At 29.6% G+C, this 20,755-nt stretch overlaps 2 protein-coding genes across 3 annotated transcripts in view; one reads left to right on the forward strand and one right to left on the reverse strand.

The window, feature by feature from the left end:
- LOC119681024 (lateral signaling target protein 2 homolog) overlaps positions 1-20,755 on the forward strand; it is a 420,855-nt gene that overhangs the window by 21,709 nt on the left and 378,391 nt on the right. The window lies entirely within an intron of this gene.
- The window catches only part of LOC119681023, a 98,105-nt gene continuing 96,110 nt past the window's right edge, over positions 18,761-20,755 (reverse strand). Inside the window, exon 29 of the mRNA XM_038094079.1 lies at positions 18,761-20,380. Within this exon, the coding sequence (XP_037950007.1) occupies positions 20,039-20,380 (342 nt within the window). The 3' untranslated portion in view covers positions 18,761-20,038. The remainder of the gene's footprint in view (positions 20,381-20,755) is intronic.

Below are 20,755 nucleotides of genomic sequence, written 5' to 3' on the forward strand. Positions count from 1 at the left end.
ATATAAAAAACTATAATATTTAGCTCTCATATAGTAAAAAAATATACCCAGTTTTTGGTTCACTGACAATTTGTATTAAATTAATCCAGCAATCAAATATTATATTATATCAATCAACAACAAAAATCTGATGACCACTGCCCCTGATTTTATCACAAAAAAGGCTAAACAACAGTACAATTTCCAATATAAAAAAACTCAAAAAAAACGAAGTCATTGGTTCCATTGTTTTACAAAAACACAAACTCATATTTATATTAAAATTAATTGATACCAAACATGTAAATCTTACTGAACTTATACTGATAATTATTTTGTAACTAAATGAGAATTATAAAACGGTTTAATATGCAATATATGACCATATTTTACTGTAGTAGCATTAAATTAATACTATGATGTATGTGACTATTTCTTAGACTACTGAAACTATTTCGGAAAGTATAAAGTAGAGTGAAAGTAGAATGATAAAGTAAATGATAAAAGTTACCCAGAATAATAAAAGCTTACCAAAAGTCGTAGTATATTGATGAACCCATATAATTGAAATCATTTAGAAAAAACAAATTTTGAACTTGGAGTATAATATTACACACATTTCGTTGTAAAACTGGCATTGTAATATGGATAACGTAATAACGATAGCTCCTTTTTATATCATATTCAGTTCGATGTTTTGTTTATTGTAATTCTTGGTTTACCTTCAGTGTCCATCTTTCAATTTTTTTTCTAGGATAAATTATTGCAAATAAATTTGGATTAAGACTCCTAAGGAGTCTAAGTTCTGCGACGTTTGTGTGTTCTTTGACAAGGAGGTGATTGGCATAATGGCTTACCATTAGATCGACTATCTTATAAGAGGAAATGAATGACTTATGGTATGAGTATCAGATTAATTTAATTATTAATTATTCCGACACAAAAAGTTCAAAATAAAGCTATTGCAATATAACACCACCAGTAAGTCTTTTTTTTACAAGTTTACTATCAATGTCGTTGTGTCTCAATACAGATGTTACATGAAAAAGAGGACGTAGTATTCATATAATTTCAAGTCTACACAGCATTAATAAGAATAATTAATATTTGTATATAACCATAGTATATCAAGAATATCGAAGTTAAGTGACAGTTAAACATCGGAGTATTGAAGTTGTGGCAAATGTTATTTTATTTATGATGTAAGTTACATTAAAAGGGGAACATGGAAACAGAACACAATAGCTACAAGTTGAACAAGACCTTAATATACAATAAATAAGCATCAGTCATCTAAAGATATAATATAAGTGATTTGTCTTAACTCTTTCAAAAAGATCTAATTCATTGTATAGACGTACTGACGTGTTGTACAAAAGGCTCTGTAATATTATGTAAAATTCCGCCCATATAAATCAAAATCTCTTAATTTGTCTATTAATTTGCCTCAGAAGAATGAAACGTATATTCTTACCCAGAGCTGTCAAAAACACGGCCCGAGGGTCACATGTGGCCCGCAGTTAATATTTGTGCGGCCCGCACAATGTTGTAATCTATCAAAATTATGCAAATTTTCTTTTGATGTACTGATAAAACTATATTATTTAATTCTATGGTATACCAAATAAATAAATTTAAATTAATAAAACTAAATTTAACATAATAACCGTATTTTTTTTTGTCGAAAACAACTATCTGTGGCCCTCCAATCTATACAATCATTTATATTGGCCCGTAATCGCAACTGCTCTGGACAGCCCTGTTCTAACCTATTGTACCATATTTTTTATTGCTAAATTTGCAAGCAAATAAACAGCTACTTTATTATTGGACCAAAGATATTGACCATTAAATTGTGGAACAAAATATTTAGAACATATATATGTAGAATAAGAGAATATAGACTTTTTAGACTATATTCGAATATGTTTATGTGTTTAATATGGGTATTATAAGGCTTTAATTGTAACAATAAAATTAAAAGAACATATATCTGAAATCAAAATAATATGTAATAGTATTCATAACTATTTAAACTTTTATATTTTCTATATTTAAATAATTGTTAAACCGCTCTTCAGTAAAAATAAAGAAAAAATGAGACAATAATTCTGTATCAATAATTAAATTATTATTAGACTGTCATTTCTATTAATTAAAGTTTAGCTGCTAGCCACATTAATTAAATTCAAAATCAATAAAGCCAAAAACCATTCATTGAATGCACCATTGATGTCACATCTGGTGCGCTCTGCTGGCTGTTGGCTGCTAACTGCGAGCTGTGAACTGCTTGGCACTGCTTGGTGTTGAGTAAGAGCTGCATCCCATTCATATTGATATTTTGCATTTAAATTCTTAGCCCCAAACGCACAGAGCAGACTGCGAGGATATCAGCCAGAAGGACAAATAGACGAACGCGCAATCGGCCATTCGAACACTGAACCAACGGAGCAAATAGACCAATATCAGATGCAATAACGACCACAACAGCTTCGAACGTGTTGAGCTCGCATACTATAGCTGCAAACTGTGTTGGGCCACAATGGCCACTATTTTACTTCCACACTAATTGAAGCTCAATAAAAAACACCATTATTTTGATGTCATAATTCCTGAGGCCATTCTTCCATTGCACAATGGCACAATTGTTTCTGCTTTCGCATTTAGTGCTGCAAATAATTCCTTGATGCCGGGCAAATATTTTCGGTTTCACAATTACGAGTTTAATAGTATCTGAGATACTCGACGATTTTATAAATAAATGAAAATTTTTGCTTAAGCTAAAAATTTAATTGATGTACTTCGATAATTTGTAGGTTTAATACTCATTCTACGAAGAGATGGTACGAGTGTCTGTAAACTTCAATTTACAGATGGCATAAACAATATTATATACACAATGTTGTGAAATATTTTATGGAATTATTTAAAAGAAATCAAATAAGTCCACATATATATATATATAGAACCCATATAAATCATTTATAAGTAGTTAAGTAAGCGTATATTTAGTTAGAATCTATATAAAGGTCTAGTTAGTGGAGTGATAAATAAAGTAGTTGGGACGGAGCTTTATAAATATGTTAGCACGATAAATTAATATATATAGTATTATAGTATTATACAATATACAATATAGTATTATGTTATGTTATTATATTATAATTATTATTATGTTATAATTAATCAATATAGTATTATGTTATGTTACATGATCACCAATATTCGAAATCGAATTGGAAAATAAAGAAGAAAGAAAGAAGATAAATTGATATTTAATGGTATTAAAAGTATGAAAAGTGTTGTATTTTTTATTGAAGAATGGAGTACTTTTACTTTTTATATATGCAACTCACCAAAGGTTTCGATTCAAGAGAAGAAATTTTATTTTAAGAACTCAATTGTAGTAAGGAGTAAGGTTTTTGCAAACTCTGTAATTTGATCAATGTTATATGAGAGCATATTCAGCTGCAAAAGCTCAGATATTTGCCAAAGTTATTCCAGGTTGGTTGGTTAAGTTGTAGTATCATTCTTCAATTAGCCTTAAAGTTATATCATTTCATATTTCTAATCGTATTAGAGAATGAGTTGAGTGGTTAATGATTAGTTAGATGTATTTATGATCAGTCAGAATACTCACGAACGTAAGAACTCTATACACATAAGAGGAATATGATATCTACTCCTAAGATTTATGAACTAAAATGCTGTTCTTACTTTTCAATTAAGGCAGGCAGAATAAAGATAAAAATGAAAAATTAAAAATAACTTTAATTACTTTTTAAATAACATTTAAAAACATAAGGAAATCTCCTGATAAAGGCAAAGCGAATTTGCCGAAATACTTATTAGAAGAGACAAAAAAAAAAATACGATCGAAATAAAAATTAAAATCCTAAAAAACAAAACCGACTTTAAATGTAAAAGAATATACATAAATAAAAATACAATAATTCTATTGATAATGCAGTTCATATAAATGCAGTTTATACTAAAAATAAACCGTACTCACTTATTTAGTTGGCCATTACCGTCGTAAGTCGTCCTTGGCCGGATACAGTAACCCCCTTCAATCAGCCGGATTAGTCACATGTGGTCATCTGACTCTTCGTTCGAGGATGCGGATGACATCTATCAAATGTTTCACTAATTGATACCGAATCAAACACCTTTTTAACAGGAACATTTTCTTCAATTCATAGGAATACGAATGGTCAGCGAGATACATTCTGACCATCAACTAAAATTGAGAATATCATATATTTGATAAGAGTCAGTTGATAGCGCTAATGATCTACTATAATCACAGTATTTCATTCCATTGAGATCCAATCTATTTGGCTTTATTTTATTCTACTTTATGCTATTCCCCTCAATTATATTCTAGAAAACAAAAGTGTTTCTTGAGAAAGTTTGTATATAAAACCAATTCTGGAAAGTATAATAAAACCAGTTCTGGAATCTTTTCAATAAACTATGTAAAGGACATCCATATGCATGGATTCGTTGTGTTTGATGAAGACTCAACATGAGTTGCGACATAAAGCAAATTTTGAGGAGGGATTATAACTTTCATTCTAAAAAAAAAGGTACAAAAAAGCATTCATTAGGGTTTATTAGCTTTGTATACTCTCTTATTTCCAATTCCTTTTTTTTTCCAATTCTAAATACTAGCAATACTCAACGATAAAATAATTCCTCTATGTCTATTATAAGAGCTATCAAAGAATTTTCTTAGAATCTTTTTAAAATATATTTAAAAACTCTAAAGAATAATAGTTGATTCAAATTAGAACTAGTTAGCAGCAAAGTACCAAAGCATAGGCTACTAATTTTTTCAATCTTCAACTTAAGTGACGATAATTTTATTTCAAATGTTAAATGTCATCACTTAAGCATTCGTACAAATTTAAGTTGATTAATGCGTAGAGAATTCTCTTTTCAATAATAACAGAAATCAATTTTTACTACTTGATTTCTATTGAAAAGTCAAAATTTGTATAGATTTTTAACGCTATTCACTTAAATTCAACTGGATTGGCGAAATTGCTTTGAAGCAATAACAAAAACCAAAAACAAAACACAAAAACAAAAAAAAATAATGCATTTTCTAACGAACTATCCCATAGGATAAGGATTAACGCTTCACTAGTCTTAACGAAAATTCCACAATGAAGGGTTTGCCAATGTAGCGGCATTCCTGCTCCGCTGCTCCGCTTCCCCGCGCTGAAGGCAAACAACAATTACAAACCCAACTACTCAGCATTACTGCGCTTCCACTGCAGATACTCTGGATGCTGCGGATCAAAAGAATATTCGCGAGTTTCAGTGCAGTTTGCAAACAGAGTTGACATTCACTTGAGGCATTTAAACATCACAGCTTAAGCCGCATTTGCTTACTGCTGCAATTCAATAGCTGCAGTAGATGCGAATATTTTTTCAATTTTCGCCATTCACTTCAGATATAGTATTTCAGTGGAAAAATACAGCAAAATAGAGCAGATAAAGCCTGAGAATTTCTTTTACTTATAAATATTTTTGAGCAGGTGTTTCAACAGATACAAGTACCTGATTCGCGCATTATTTCCATATTTATGTTTTTTCTCTTATTACTTTATTTTTCTTTTTATTTGATTTTATTTCACTTATTTTATTATTTTTTTTTTATTATTTCCACTCTATTAAAGGTACGTTTTTACCCATAGTTTATGACCTCCTCCTTCAATTTTTTGTCCATCTTATATTACAGCCGTATTAAGCGTAAGCGAACCCGTTTTAATAATAATTGCAGCGAAATAATACGCTTTCATCTTCAATTTCAGCACTTCAATTATGGGTTTTGAATTAAGAGTTCCACATTTTTCTATTCTGTCATTTTTCACAATTTTCAACCCTCCAATCAGATGTCAATTTTTAATGATTCACTTTAAAATGGTGGCAACACTTTTACGGAAATCTAGCAATTTGGTTAACACGTTTTTTGTGTGCTTTATATATTAAAGGGTAAGGGTAAGGGTAAATGTATGTACGTCCGTCGTCAATATTGTGGAAGATTATTAATTATTTATAAACTTTTAATTAGCATTTGCAATAATGGTGGCAACGCCACAGACACAACTCTTAGTATTTCATAGATCCCTGCATGTTAATAAGTGTATTGCAGTGTTATATAGATACTTTTTATAGCAGTTTGAGGTTAAACAAAAATATTATTCAGAAAGTGGTTTCACTATAATTGGCAGGAAACATTTTGATTTCAGCACAGATTTTATTTCAGTACAGTTTATTAAATTAATGTCTGCTCTTCATCAACACATCACTAATTTCAATTATATTTTTAATTAAAAAGTAGAAAATAAATAAAATAATTTACTTTAAATTGTTCAATTTAAATAAACGAAAATCATTAAATTAAAATAAAAAAAATGCCATAAAATTACTTTTCACTTAATACAGTTCTGGACAGAGGGATATGGGTGTCAGTTAGCGATAGAGATAAGGATAGGGACATGACCGCGTTTTCTGTTGGAAGTCCAACTGTGAAAAATATCAAGTTGCATTTGTAAATTCATAAAAAAAAATAAAGAAAATTATGACGAATTTTTTTGAAAAAGATGGAAATGAAAATCATTTTTTAGTTATAGATATGTATAATATTATGTATAATGTATATATGTATGTATAATAAAAATTAGACAATTATTGAAAATTGAAAAAAAATATTTTTTATATACATATATATAAGACTTCGTTTGGTCAGATGTAAATGATTTTTATATTATATATTTTTAAATGAGAAAATTAATTTTATTTCTTATTATACTAATATCTAAGATCCGCAACTAATGTGATATAATATATAATATTTATGAAATGTTTACAAAAAGTCAATAAAATTTATATAACACAGATAATTTTGAGACAAATTCTATACAGCACAAATATGATAAGGAATTTATATGTTAAAGTTATCCACCGGAATCAGTTAAAGACTCCGAGATCAATACTCATAACCGCATGGGTTGTGCGAAGTCATCCTCCGTAAAAGAACACGAATAGTATGCTAGCGAAAGGGTTAAAATGTACACCGTGCAGGATTTAGTTTAGAATTTTTGGACTGGATACCGGTTGTAGTGCAAATAATAATGAACAAAGTGCTTAGAACTTATGGGTGACCAACTGGATAATAGCGAGTCACATCCGTGGTTCAATGATTTCTTTAAAAAGGTTAAGATCCTACAACACTTATAGTGCAGGTAATGAAAATTACTTATCAATCAATTTTTATATTGTCTTTTAAATAAATAAATATAGACAAAAAAATATTATAATAAATAAAATAAAGTTATAAAAAATAAAAATAAAAAATAATAAAATAAATAATTAGAATAAAAATTTAATATGAAAGCAAAAATAGTTATTGACTATCAAGATCTAAAGTTACTATTTAATTATAAAACCTTAAAATGTACTTTTAACTAAATATTTTTTATAATAAAATTTTCTAGAGAGGTTTCGAAAAGTAATGAACTACAACAACAAAATTTTTTTTATATTATTTTGATTAATTGAATTTTTGGCTGACTATACAGCTGTTTCCACACGATAGTTTCTATTAAGTAAATAGAAACTTAATGACTATCGTCATAAGTGACGTTAAAATCAAATTTAATATAAAATATTCTGTAATGTAAAAATTTAAATATATACATGTGTATATAATTATATACTTATTCAAGTAAAAACGACATAAAATAGAAAATTAATTATCATAAATTAAAGAGAGAAACTATTACATATTTTCAGACGCTGCTTTAAATCAACGAAAGTCAAACATAAACTGAAGTGCCAGAGTTGTAAACATTTCTACACTGAAAAAAAAATGAAATAACACAATCGCTTGTGTTCAAAATAGTAAACAATAAAACAGTAAATAAACAATTGTCGCCAACTAACCAGCTACCAATGGCGAAATCAGTGCGAATCCTTGCTTACAGTAACCGAAGAGGTAACGACCGAAAATGTATTTAATACTACTGACCTAGTCTACGAGAAATCGTGTGCGAAAATGCCAGAAAAAAAAATAGTGCAACAAATAAACCTACATGGATATGTAAATTGAAACAGAGGAACTCGTGAAACGAAACAGCTGCCACAGTATTGGAACATCGTAAGAAAGAAAACAAGAGTTTGCGCCAGAGAACCACAGAGCGAACTCCGAAAAAGTGTGGTGAATAAATTTGATTACGTATTTGCTTGAGATGAGCAGGAATGAAACGAAATGCTTGTAAACGAAAGAAAATGAAACGAAGGTGCTTATCGACTCCAATAGTAACTGTAAGCAAACAGTTGTTAGCTGTTCGCTGCTGAATCAGGATGTGAACATTACATCGAGGATGAGGTGAGATTTCATTGGAAATTCTCGTTATACACGTGTGAACATGTTTAAGCCGAAAACTTATTTTAAAACTTAATCACAAATTTTTTTTTGATCATTTTTTTGATGTCAACGAAGTAATGAAATTTATTAGTAATATTTATGTTATATTTCAGTTCCGATTGTCTAGATCTTACCACGAAATTAGCTTCAATTCTGTATATGGAAATATGTATTTTCCACTTAATTTATTTTCAAAATTCAATTCAACTTTAAACTTTGTGAGGATTTTTATCTTCTCTTTTGGGTTCACGCCCACTAATTTTAACTTTTTATGCAACTTACACCATTAGCAATTGCAGTTAAACATATCCTTTCATTTCTATGCACAAGTGTTGTCCTTCCTGTGTACCGAAGACATTTGTGTTTTATTCCTTGCATTGCATTAAGAGTCCTTGCTTTTGCAACTTAAGTGAAGCGCTGGCACAATGATAAAATAAAAATTGGAAAAATCACACTGAGGAAAAGTCGCAAACTTTTACATAAACGTCGCACAGTTTGTAGGAAGTCGAAATTAATCATTGTCAAAGCGCATAAATCACAGATTCGTTATCCTTTTTCCATTTAATTTTGTTAAAGTCATTTCATTGCAATTGCATTTTTTGTATTCAATCTATGGAAAGATTATTACAGTTTCTCGATTTTGATTTACTCAAATAAAAACGAAAAAACAAAAATTTTTAAAAAAATATGGACTAAAAAACTTAATGGACTATTGACAATACTTTCAAGTTATGGAATTGTGCACTCCTATAATGAAAATAAAAAGTTCACTCTCCCACCATGTTCCCGAAATAAAGCAAGACTCTAAATTGTGGGGTGAAAGCGATTCTTCGGCAACGCGATTTCCAGTCCAGAAATCGGTTAAGAAGATGGTAGCATCTACCAGTTTGCTGGTATACTACCACTTTATTAGCTAATTAGTATATTCGCACGATTTTCTCCCTTCTAAGTTCTAGCTCTTCTTACCCCTCCAAAACTTCTTTCATTGAAAACAAAGTGTTAATAGCTGCCATAAAGAGGGAATGTGCAGATCTACAGTTAAATAGCTATAGAGCTGGAATCCATGAGTTGAAGAATCATTGATGTAAGAAAAATATAGTTGATAAACATTATAATAAAGAATAAAGTGGTTCCTAAAGAGTGGAGTGTTTGACGTAGATAGATAATTGACAAACAACAGCAACTGACAGGGAACAATTATTCTCATATTTGTCTAATTCTATTACACTACATGTCAACGAGATCGTTTTTTCGCTAATCACGAAGGTAAAAACCACATTCGGAGCTTTAATAGACACAACGATTAGTGAAGATCACAAAATCTTGAAAATATTGAAATAGGAAACAGATATCTCTAAGTGAAGGTGCTTTTCAACCACAGTTAATATTCGTTTCTTTTGGTTATTTTAACTCAATTTGTTTTGGTTTTCCTAGTTATTCCCTATCTCTTCTCCTGTAACAGATAATTTAATTTAAAATTATCTCTAGCATGGACTTTTAGGACTGTTAATTATTTTCTATGTATTTTATACACAGTACGATCATCAGGTCCATTTTATATATATGCCTCTAGTTTGTGGACAAGTTTTATGTAAAAATTGCAAACAGTTTCGTATTTGAAAAAATTTCTAAGATTCGTGAACATAGAGATATCGAAGAGAATGAACTCGCTCAATACATAACCATAAAAGGTTCCTAAATAGATAGAAATAAAATCATGTGGATTATAAGATCGTTGAGACCCCAAGATCTTGATTACATAAAGGAACAACGAAAAATTCTTTGGGTTTCAAAAAGTCGGTAACTCGTATGCACCCCTATGTATTAACAGGGCGCTGTGTTATTATAGCACTGTTTTAATGTTGGCGCATTCCGAGAAGTGGACAGTGTAATAGCAGCCATGTTGAAGAAGAAATAGAATACATAATTTATTTCATAGGCTTTAATAATAGTACAATCATGTAGGTAATTGTTTTGAAGGTAGTGAATAAAAGATAATTCCTTTTCTGAAGTTCCTGGTGAAAATATGTTTTCTAATTCTTTGAAGCATACTTTTCGAATTTCTGTCCTCAATTATTTTTGCACTATAGTCCAAAGTTTATTAACGCGATGTGTAGGCTATATCTTATATCCTATATATATACTTAATTAAATCCATATAATATATCAGCATACTAATCTATATACCATTGGAGTTAGACTTTTCACACGGTTTATTTTATTACTAAAAATTTCAAGTAAATTAAGTTAAGTATATTATTCATGTATTTAATTTCATAAAATATATATAAACTTCAACTAACTGTCCAGATATTTCCATGTAATATCTTTCTTTTTTACTTGACTTTCATTGAGTTGTACGTGTACTTGCATTGCAAATATTTAATCAGGACAAGTACACCGATTACCTTTTTGTTAATTATTTATCACTAAAGGAACTATCACCTTCAGTTAAAGTTCATAACAATTCTCAGAAATTCTTCGACTTTATTATAATCAGAAATGTAATCAACAATCAAGAAAAAGAACCAACTTCTCTCAAAGTTAAATTCAAGTAAAAATGCTTGTTCTTTATTTTATAAAAAAATTCTGTTGCAATTATTCTGCAAAATAAAAATATTAAAAATGCAAGAAATATTTCTGATAAAATTCGTTTTAAAGCCAAATTAATTTTTGGTGATTTGAGATTCATGTAAATGTTCAGTTTCATTATAAATAGTTGTTGGCTTAAGAGGAACTTTTGCAGTGCAGGGTGGTGGAGTGCAGTGTAGTATCTCTCACCTTGGATTTGTAGGTCTTTAATATTCATAGTTTAAAAAGCACTAGAGCAGTAGAATTAATAAACTGTAAACTCAAAGGTAGCACTCACAATTCATGCGTAAATGTGCCACCTCAGCCACGAATGCTTCATTTAAAACCAAAAAGCAGCTTACTTGACCTTTCCGTTCTCTTCGCAGAAGGAATAAAATTTATACATAAGTACAGTACGAGTGAGCACTGTTGCATTTGGTTTGTATTTTGCGCCAGATAAGGTCAAAAATTATGAATAAATTATCACCGAACAGGAGCGAAGTGGGACGAGAACATATTTCTCTATCAGAATGTAAGTGCTGTAAAAATTGAAATGTGGAAGAGAGTCGTACACATCTGCCAAGCCAAATGGTAGCCAACGCTTCCATGTTTGCCGTATTCTGCGCAAATTGCGTGCAATCTGCAGTTAAGACTGTACAATGCTGCCAGCAACCAAGCAACATAATTGTGGCTCTACTGAACTTACATCAGCAGAAATATCCTCACAGAATCATCATCGGCAACATCACTGTGAATATTGGAAATCATCTTTTCTTAATAACACAACTTCCGTTTGTTATTGCTGCAGTTGAAGCTGATATTGTTGCTGTTGTTGTTGTTGTAGTAGTAGTTGTTGATGTTGTTGTTATTGTTGAAAATTGTGGAACTGCAAATGGTAGTACACGTTCATATATTCGGTAATTATCACACAAATTTTGCTGGCTTTAAAAGTTCTAAAAAGGATACTCAATGGCATTAATTTTAATTGGTTTCACATAAACACATTTGAGCCTTTAACGGGTTAACGATGGCTTAATGCATTTTCAGTGAAATTTTCGGCATTAGAATGAGAACTGATTGCGATTTTGACATGAACCAAAATCAGAAAATTAAACTGTGAGAGTTTACAACATCGGAACAGGCACGTAGTCAGTGGAGTCGATTGATTGATGTGGATTGAGGGAATAAAGCCTCCTGTAACATGTGTTTTCATTCTTAATGCTTTATGATACGTCTTAATAATAATCAAAAATATATCCAATCCAACATTTAATCTGCATGCCATCCTCTGAAGCAAATTTTTGGCTGCTGGTCAATATCTACCTATGGCTTAGACTAATTAGAAATTATTTAAAAATAAAAACAATAATAAATTAATATGTAAAAGTTAGTTAGTTGTGGTGGATGGAGGAACGAGTCCTCCTCAATTAGCTAAGAAAGCTGTTTTGAATCCACAAAACCACCCTCGTAATAGTGGGTAGTAGAAAGAAGGTCAAGGTAGAACCAGCCAGATGCATTTATAAAGACAATGCTAGAGCTATCGCCGAGTGTGTTGAAGAAGGCTGCCCGAAGAAACTTAAGCTTAGTTCTGGCCATATCTGGGTATAGACACATCAGGTGTTCTGGTTTCTTTTCTTCGAGAACTGGTAGATACACATTGCAGGGTAGGGCAAGCCAAGCCTACAACAGGGTAGGCTAAGCCTGGCTACATATCGTCCTTAGTCCAGTGCTCTGTAAAGACAGATGTTAACCTGGATACCTCTGATTTGCTTCTTTGTTAATGAATATTAAGTCTCTATACAAATGATAGCCAAGCTAGTGTGGGGACCAAAAAAAGGTAAACTTCGCTTTTCCGCAATCCTGACTTCAACAAAAGTAGTGTTTTCTACATATTAAAAACTTATTTCTTACTTATTAGGTTGGAATAGGTTAATTAAAACAGATGTGTAATTAAGCTTATAGTTTCTAATATATCTGCGCACCTCTGACGCTTCTGTACTGTTCCACAAGTTGTGGAACCATGTTCATTTTAAAGATATAAAAGCCTGCTGCTGCCTAGCTTTAAGTATTTCCAGAAATTGTTTCTATATCCTTTTCACATAATCGGCAAATATTGGTTTCTGAACGGTCCATTAAGACAGTACCTCAAGCTAAAGTGCTCTTTCAGAAGTCTAAGAATTTTTATAATCTCTCTGCTCAATGTAATAAGTTTACTTCATGTTATCTTGTATGCGTAGATTAGCCTGTCTTCGGGCTTTACAGTTAATATAGTGGTTTTTGAATTGTGAATCCTACTAGTAGCTGTTTTCATAAAACTCAGATGCTGCCATCATCATAGTATAAAATAGGTTAGGTTTAATATCTTACTATTAGGTTCTTCGTTTAATTAGGCAGTTGGCATTTTAATTATCTTTGTGTCATTCATATGCTGTACTCAACCACAGAGTTATGCAACTTATTTAAGAGTGATAATGGTTGTAAAACATTCTTAAATGAATGTCGATAGAGTTTTATCCCAGTAAGATAACTTGGTTGTCAGACAGAATAATAATAATATTAAATTATCTTAAGTTCACATTTTATGAACTTTGACTTAATTTCTTATTCTTATACCACTTCGAGATTGTCTTCACTATTTTATTTTACAATCTTCTTAACTTACAATGCTCTAATATTTTTGTAACATACACAGGTATTTTCGATGACAAGGTGCCCACCGTAGACGAGTGGATGTTAGATATATACCTTACGATATTGTTAAGTACAAATCAATTTGAGAAGATGACCTTCGTAGAGGAGAGATTCCACTCATCTATTTTCGATATTTTGCAACCTTACAACATTGTTAAGTTCATATTCCAGATGAGTATTAAAATATGGCCACCGTAGATAAGTGGATGTTGGGCACATACCTAGGACCACCTGTAAACTCATGACATCGTAAAGTTTATATTTCAAATAATTAAAATAGGGTTGCTGCCGAGGACCTGGAATCTTCTTCAATCCTGCAATATTGTTAAGTTTATATTCCAAATCAGTATTATAAAGTAGCTATATTAAATAACTAAATATCGAATATTATGTGTACCTAGGACCACCTGTAAACTCATGACATTGTAAAGTTTATATTCCAAATAATTGAATTCATTCTAGATACATACTTGGGGCCTTTTTCAACCCTACAATTTTGTTCATATTACATATCAACATGGCTAGGTGGTCATCGTAGGTGAGTGGATGCCCAACATCTATTTTCGATATTTTGCAACTTCACAAGATTGTTTGGTTCATATTTCAGATCAGTTTTAAACGATGGCCACAGTAGATCAGTAGATGTCAGAGACATACCTAGAACCACCTGCAAATACATGACATCGTTAAGTTTATACTCCAAATCATTAAGGCAAGGTTGCTGCCTAGGACTAGTAGATATCATATATATACCTTATGAATTTGTTAAGTTCATATACCAGATCAACATGACTAGGTGGCTACCGTAGATAAGTAGGTGTCGGAAATATGCCTAAAACCTCTTGCAACCTAACGATGTTGTTAAGTACATATTCCGCCACTGTAGCTGAGTGGAAGCGGGTCATATAACTGGGTGCTTCATATTACTGGATAAATTCAAATCCATTTAAATTTGTGTGAGCTTTCTTATATAAGGTTCATATCTAGGGCCGTATAATTATCGTTTTCGACTTCTAATTATTTGGTAGGTAATGTCATAGTGACTAATTATAATTTTTTGCAATAAGATGAAACTATAAATACAGTTGATATATATACATATCGTATATATGTTATTTTTAAATAATTTTATCAATGAAAATGCATATATGGTATAATATTATGTCATGTTAAAGTGTCGCATTCGAAAACTTGAACTGGCTTTTTGTATTACTTTTATTTTTACTTCAATTCTTATTTCAATGAGTTAGTAAATATCAGTACTTAGCAAATAAGCCAAAGTTAAAATGTATCTACAGCAATAAAAAAAATATAAAAAAAAAATATTCCGTACAACTGAAAGCGCTCTTCGAAACGCTAAATTAATGAAGCACGTTATTTTGACTTATGCAGAAATTTGCGTAATGTTTGCTTGGCTTTTGTTTCTGTTTATTTGCTGATTTATTCCGAAATCGTTACGTGAGTCGGGTACATATAGAGTGAGTAACTGCCAACCAACCAACCAACCTACTGTTATGACAAACTATACCAGTTTTATAAAAACGTGCATTTCTACCAGGCGAACATAAACGCTAGCAGACCGCATTCGAACTTAAATTTCGCCGCTCATATGTTAAGTCGCTACATCGGTTTTCCATTTTGCGAACTTGTGTTGAATGTGACACGACAAAACAAAAAAAACAACATAAGAAAGCAACAAATTTAATTCTGTTGAGTAATTGCACAATTGCAGAAAACATTGCATCTTTTTAGGCTGAACTTGATTCACGCTTGTAATGACAAATAAATGAATGCATCGATACATTGAATCAGCACAAAGCTGCGCAAAACTAAATATTTCTATTGTATATGTAGTATACTTTTAAGCGCTTGTGTTATACAAAAAAAAATTTCATACGTATTTCAATTTGAAGAATTTTTTTCTGCTCGACTTTGTCATTTTAATTGTGCAGATTGCGATTAGAACAGAAAAATCTAATATAAAAAATGAACTGCGCTGCTGAGCTAACATAAAACAATCTTTTTATGTCGACGACTGCAACCAACGATAAATTAATACCGAAAAAGTATAAAAACAAAAGCAATTTGCGCCGTCGTACATTTCTGTGCAGCAGCATTTAAGTTGCTTTTTTCGCTTTCCATATTCCCCAGCTTCAAGTGCTGAGCGCCTAATCAAAATAGCTAAAAACTGTACTAACAGTTTAAAAAAATTAGTTAAAAATAATTTCAGTCGCTCGGTGTGTGTCGAAGCTAATAAGCAACCAATAAACAAACTGACAGACTAAACTAACAAATTGAATTTACTGTTGCAACTGTTATTTGTTGTTTATTTAGTTTATTTAAATTTAAATAAAATACAATTTATTTCAGTTAAACGACAATTTAAGCATATAAAATCGACTAAATACGCAACGCAAATTTTTATGTATATTTGTGCTTTTTTTCCCCGTGATTTGCTTACAGCAATAAAACACATATGCACACACACCCACACGCACACACACAACGATGTTGCAACAAATTATCATACACGGTAAAAGTTTTAAATAAATTATAAATGCAACAACGCGGTATTCAGAAAGAAATTATAAACAATTTAACTCACTTTTCAATATTAATCTTTAATGCAGTTGAAATTCCGAATTAAATTATTTTAGTTTCATTAGTGAAAAATATTTAACATTTACTCAGGCATTTGGCATTTGTATGCTTTCCCGTACTATATACATATATATATTTGCATTCATGCTTTAACATAATGTGCATATACAATATATATATTTGTACATATATTTAACATATATATCTCATACCATTTACATATATCTACATACGAGTACTTCAACCAGAATTTAACAGATGAGAATTCAAAAAAATAAATATATTTTATAATTAATTTCAAATTACATTTTGTTGTGTAATATTTTTTTAACATATTTTAGTAAATATTTCATATATATATATATATATATTAATTTTTAATGTTAACATTTAAACATTCATTTAATTTTATAGTAAAATATTTATTTAATTAAGGTAACTACAAATTAAACCTACAACATAACTAATTTCGTACAACTGAAATACATTATTTGTGCCCATTCTTTCCACTTATTAACTCCTTAATTGAATTTGCTTAAAATAAAATTTTTAATAATAACTAGAATTGTTTAAATTAGGGTTTCTTGTCCTAATCACTGTCGGTCTGAAAAAATATAATGTTTTTCGGTCTTTAACGGTTTCTTCTTTGAAAAGATATTGGATGCCAGCTGTTGAAAATATTGGATACCACTGGATAAGCACTACGATTGAAAAACACTGCTTTGAATAACAGTATCTTAATATGTAACTTATAATTTCATATATATCAATACATAAGCACAGCATATAGTTTAGCTATATAAGTACATAATAGAGATAAAAATAACTGTAATAATTTTAATAGGGCTATTCAGCCGTGGATACTCTGGAAAGTGAGAAAATTTCATAAATGAGAATAACTAAAATAAATTCAGAGACTCAAAGAGACCCAGAGACTCAGTAATTCTGGAAAGTTATAAAATTTTATAAATATTTGTTGTAAAATTTTAATACGACCGAGTTTTTGAGCCATCAGATCAGATATTTGAGACTATAAAAAAAAACACTGATCGATCGAATGGAGAGAAATCACCGACAGCTAACACAAAAAGTTAGTAGAAATCCTGAATTGCAATAATTAATAATTTTAATATTGAAAATTTCGAGTAGATTTTTTATATTAATATATTTGTTTTCATTCCATGATATCATTGCAGGTAGCCAGCATTCTTTTATATTCTAACCATTTTATGATTTTTTTGTGCTGTTAGCTAGCACTTTGAATATATTTTCTTATATCGTATTTTAATAAAGTTGAGCACTAGCTACAGTGCTAGAGTGTATTGAAGACGTGTATTGTATAACTGAATAATAAGCTCTTATTTTCTGAAAATTTTATTTGTTTTTTAAATCCACAAAGTTTTTAATTTTATAAACTTTTATTTCTTATAAAATCCAAACTTTCATAATTTTAAACAAAATTTTTAATTTTTATTGTGTGAACAAATAATTATGAAATAAAATTTGTTTATATAAACAATCAATATATGAATTAATTATTATTAACATTAATTAGTAAAAAATGTGATACAATTTAATAAAAAAAATTAAAACTATAATTTATGTGAAAAAGGAAAATATAGTGATATTTTTCTAGATTTAAAAATTTTTAATAATTATATATAAAAGAGTAATAAATTTTAATATAATAAAATAATTTTTTAGAACAAATAATACAATTACAATTATAAAAATTATAAATTTGGAAATGTATAAAAAAATATACGCTATATAATTTTTAGGTATTATCATCTTTTTATCTAAGTAATATGTAGTTGAATAAAGACATCAATTTGGTAAAAAATTAGTGATTTATATATTGTATTTAATGATAATGCATTTACTAAAAGTATGATATAATGGTATAAATTAATTAATGGTTTATTATTATATTTAATTTATTATAGAGCTTTTTTCGACAAGAAATAAAGTGAAATATTATAGACTCTCTTATTGAATAGTTTTTAATAAACATTTTTATTAAAAACACAATATTCCATTAACAAACAGTATGTATCTAAAAAAATTTCTGAACATATATAATTTCATCTGGTTTTAAATATTAAGCTATATAAGCCTATATGTTCCAATCTAACTCATCACATCGCATTTTACTAAACTACGTTCAGGACATTAATGGCTTTATATAATCTTAAGGTTAGTACTATAATATAATATAAGCTTATGTTCAAGAAATAATCAAGCTTAGTAATATTTTACTATATATTCTGAGTTATTTTTGAACATTAGACTACTATTTTTACAAAGTTTAAAAATTTAAACATTAGAATAATTAATTATTAAATACAATATTATATTGATTAATAAATTATTAATAATCTGACTATGCTGTGTGAATTTTTCTGTGTATAATTGCATTATCTTTTATTTAAAACCATAAAAAAAATTTAAAACAATATATTATATACTAAAAGAGTTTCAAAGTAGTCAGAACTTTTTATAAATAATAATAATAATAATATATGGTGTTTTTATTAGTATCGGATTTCATATCTAATTGGTCTAACGAAATGTTCTTTAGGATGCAATTATAGATCTTTTTTAAATATATTTTTCCAAAAACAAGTCCAACTATGCCGAATCAGTTGAATATGGGAGGTTCTTAAGGTTACTGACGTTAGGAATTGCCAAGAGACAACTTATTGAAGTATTCGTTTCAAATTTTCAAACATTGCAATATTCGAATAGTTTAAGCACTAATAATAATAATTAACATAAACAGTGAAGTTTAAATAATCCACAAATATTACAATCATTACAAATTTTTGAGCTTTTCGTTACCTTTTCTGTTGGTTTTACCATAGAATAATTTTATAAATAATTTCTGCATTGTAATAAATATATATTAAACAATAGTAAATACATTTGAAAGACAGATATAACTCTAGCTGGAAGCTATTTACATTACAACAAAAATAAACTGTATAAATATATATACATATATATATGCATTGTAAGTATAAATTATATGGATAAGTTTTAATATAAATATCTATCTAAATAGTATCCAATCACATCATGTGCACTTTGAGTTTTTCAAATAAATTCTTTTCTAACAGCTATGAGGATGAGTTTCTATACGACGCATAGAGGAAGAATATTAATGGTTTGGTAGTTTTCTTTCGTAGTCACCCCGCCTGTCCTGTGCAGATTATAAGATTCATTTTCTTCATTTTAGCACTATATAAATATATTTTACTACTGCAGCTAAATGAATCGAAATTTGCTATAAAGTTGCACTTTATTTGGTCATGGTCATACGGATACTGCTACTTTTGGTCACAGATACGCTTCTGCTCTCGCATTTCATTTATCTTTTAAATTTTCGCAATATTTATTTCAGTAGAAATTTAACATTTTCCGAATTTTTTCTACTTGCTACTTAATGTGTACTGATTGATGTATGTATGATAAACATACATACTTATTTTTCTTAAGTTTTAACTAAAAATACTGTTAAATTTTTAAACTTTCTATCCAATTTCAATTTTGTTGAATAATTAAAAACGATTACAATGCGGTTGCATTTCAATTAATCATAATTTGTTAAAATATTTTTGGCAGCAGCAAAAGTTCCAGCTCATTTCCACTCCAATTCCAATTGTAATTTCAGTTTTGCAACCACAGCCACTGCCACAGCTCTGCCACATCCACTGCCACAGCCACAGTCAACTATTCTCATTTCAGCTTCACTTCTTACAAGCTACGCAACATTTTTGCATAAACTTGATTTTGTTCAAACTTTTTGAAGGCATCCAAGAAGCGCAACTTTTGCTCGTTGCTCAATCCGGCAAAGAAATCTTGTGCAGCTGTCACGAACAATGCAATCTCATGTTGACCCAATTTACGAAATTCCTTTGCACCAAGCACCACCGGAAATAGTTTAATCAAATGTAGATTTATTGAAGCGGATAAAAAGATGACGCATAGACCCCAGACACCTTTTTGTTCAGGTAACGCCAAGAAAGTTGGCAGCGAACATATGAGCCAGTCTTGCAACATTTGTAGGAATGCTGAATCGATAGCACATCGGAAAACCTGTTAGAGCGTAACGCAAAAGAAAAAGAAGAACGCAAATGAATAAGTTTAAATTTTAATAAATGATTTAGGTAAACAATTACTAAAGCCTTAATCTTAGAAAAAACAAAACGAGACAATATAGAATTTTAATAATAACGAAGGATGTCAAGTTTGCAAACAGACGGTGAGGAGAATATGTGAACTTTTTTTGCTGGAATAATTTTTCACTATAAAATTAAAAATTTATAATGTTTCTAAATGTTATTCTAGTTTCCTAAGTATCTAGCCGAAATCAAATAAATTTACAAACAGACATACACATGCATACGTACATACAATCTCATTTATAATTTATAACCTTGAACCTTGAACCGTTTAGCAGCTTAATGAAAA

Source organism: Teleopsis dalmanni, chromosome 2, assembly GCF_002237135.1.
Source record: "Teleopsis dalmanni isolate 2A chromosome 2, ASM223713v2, whole genome shotgun sequence".
NCBI classification, from domain to species: Eukaryota; Metazoa; Arthropoda; class Insecta; order Diptera; family Diopsidae; genus Teleopsis; species Teleopsis dalmanni.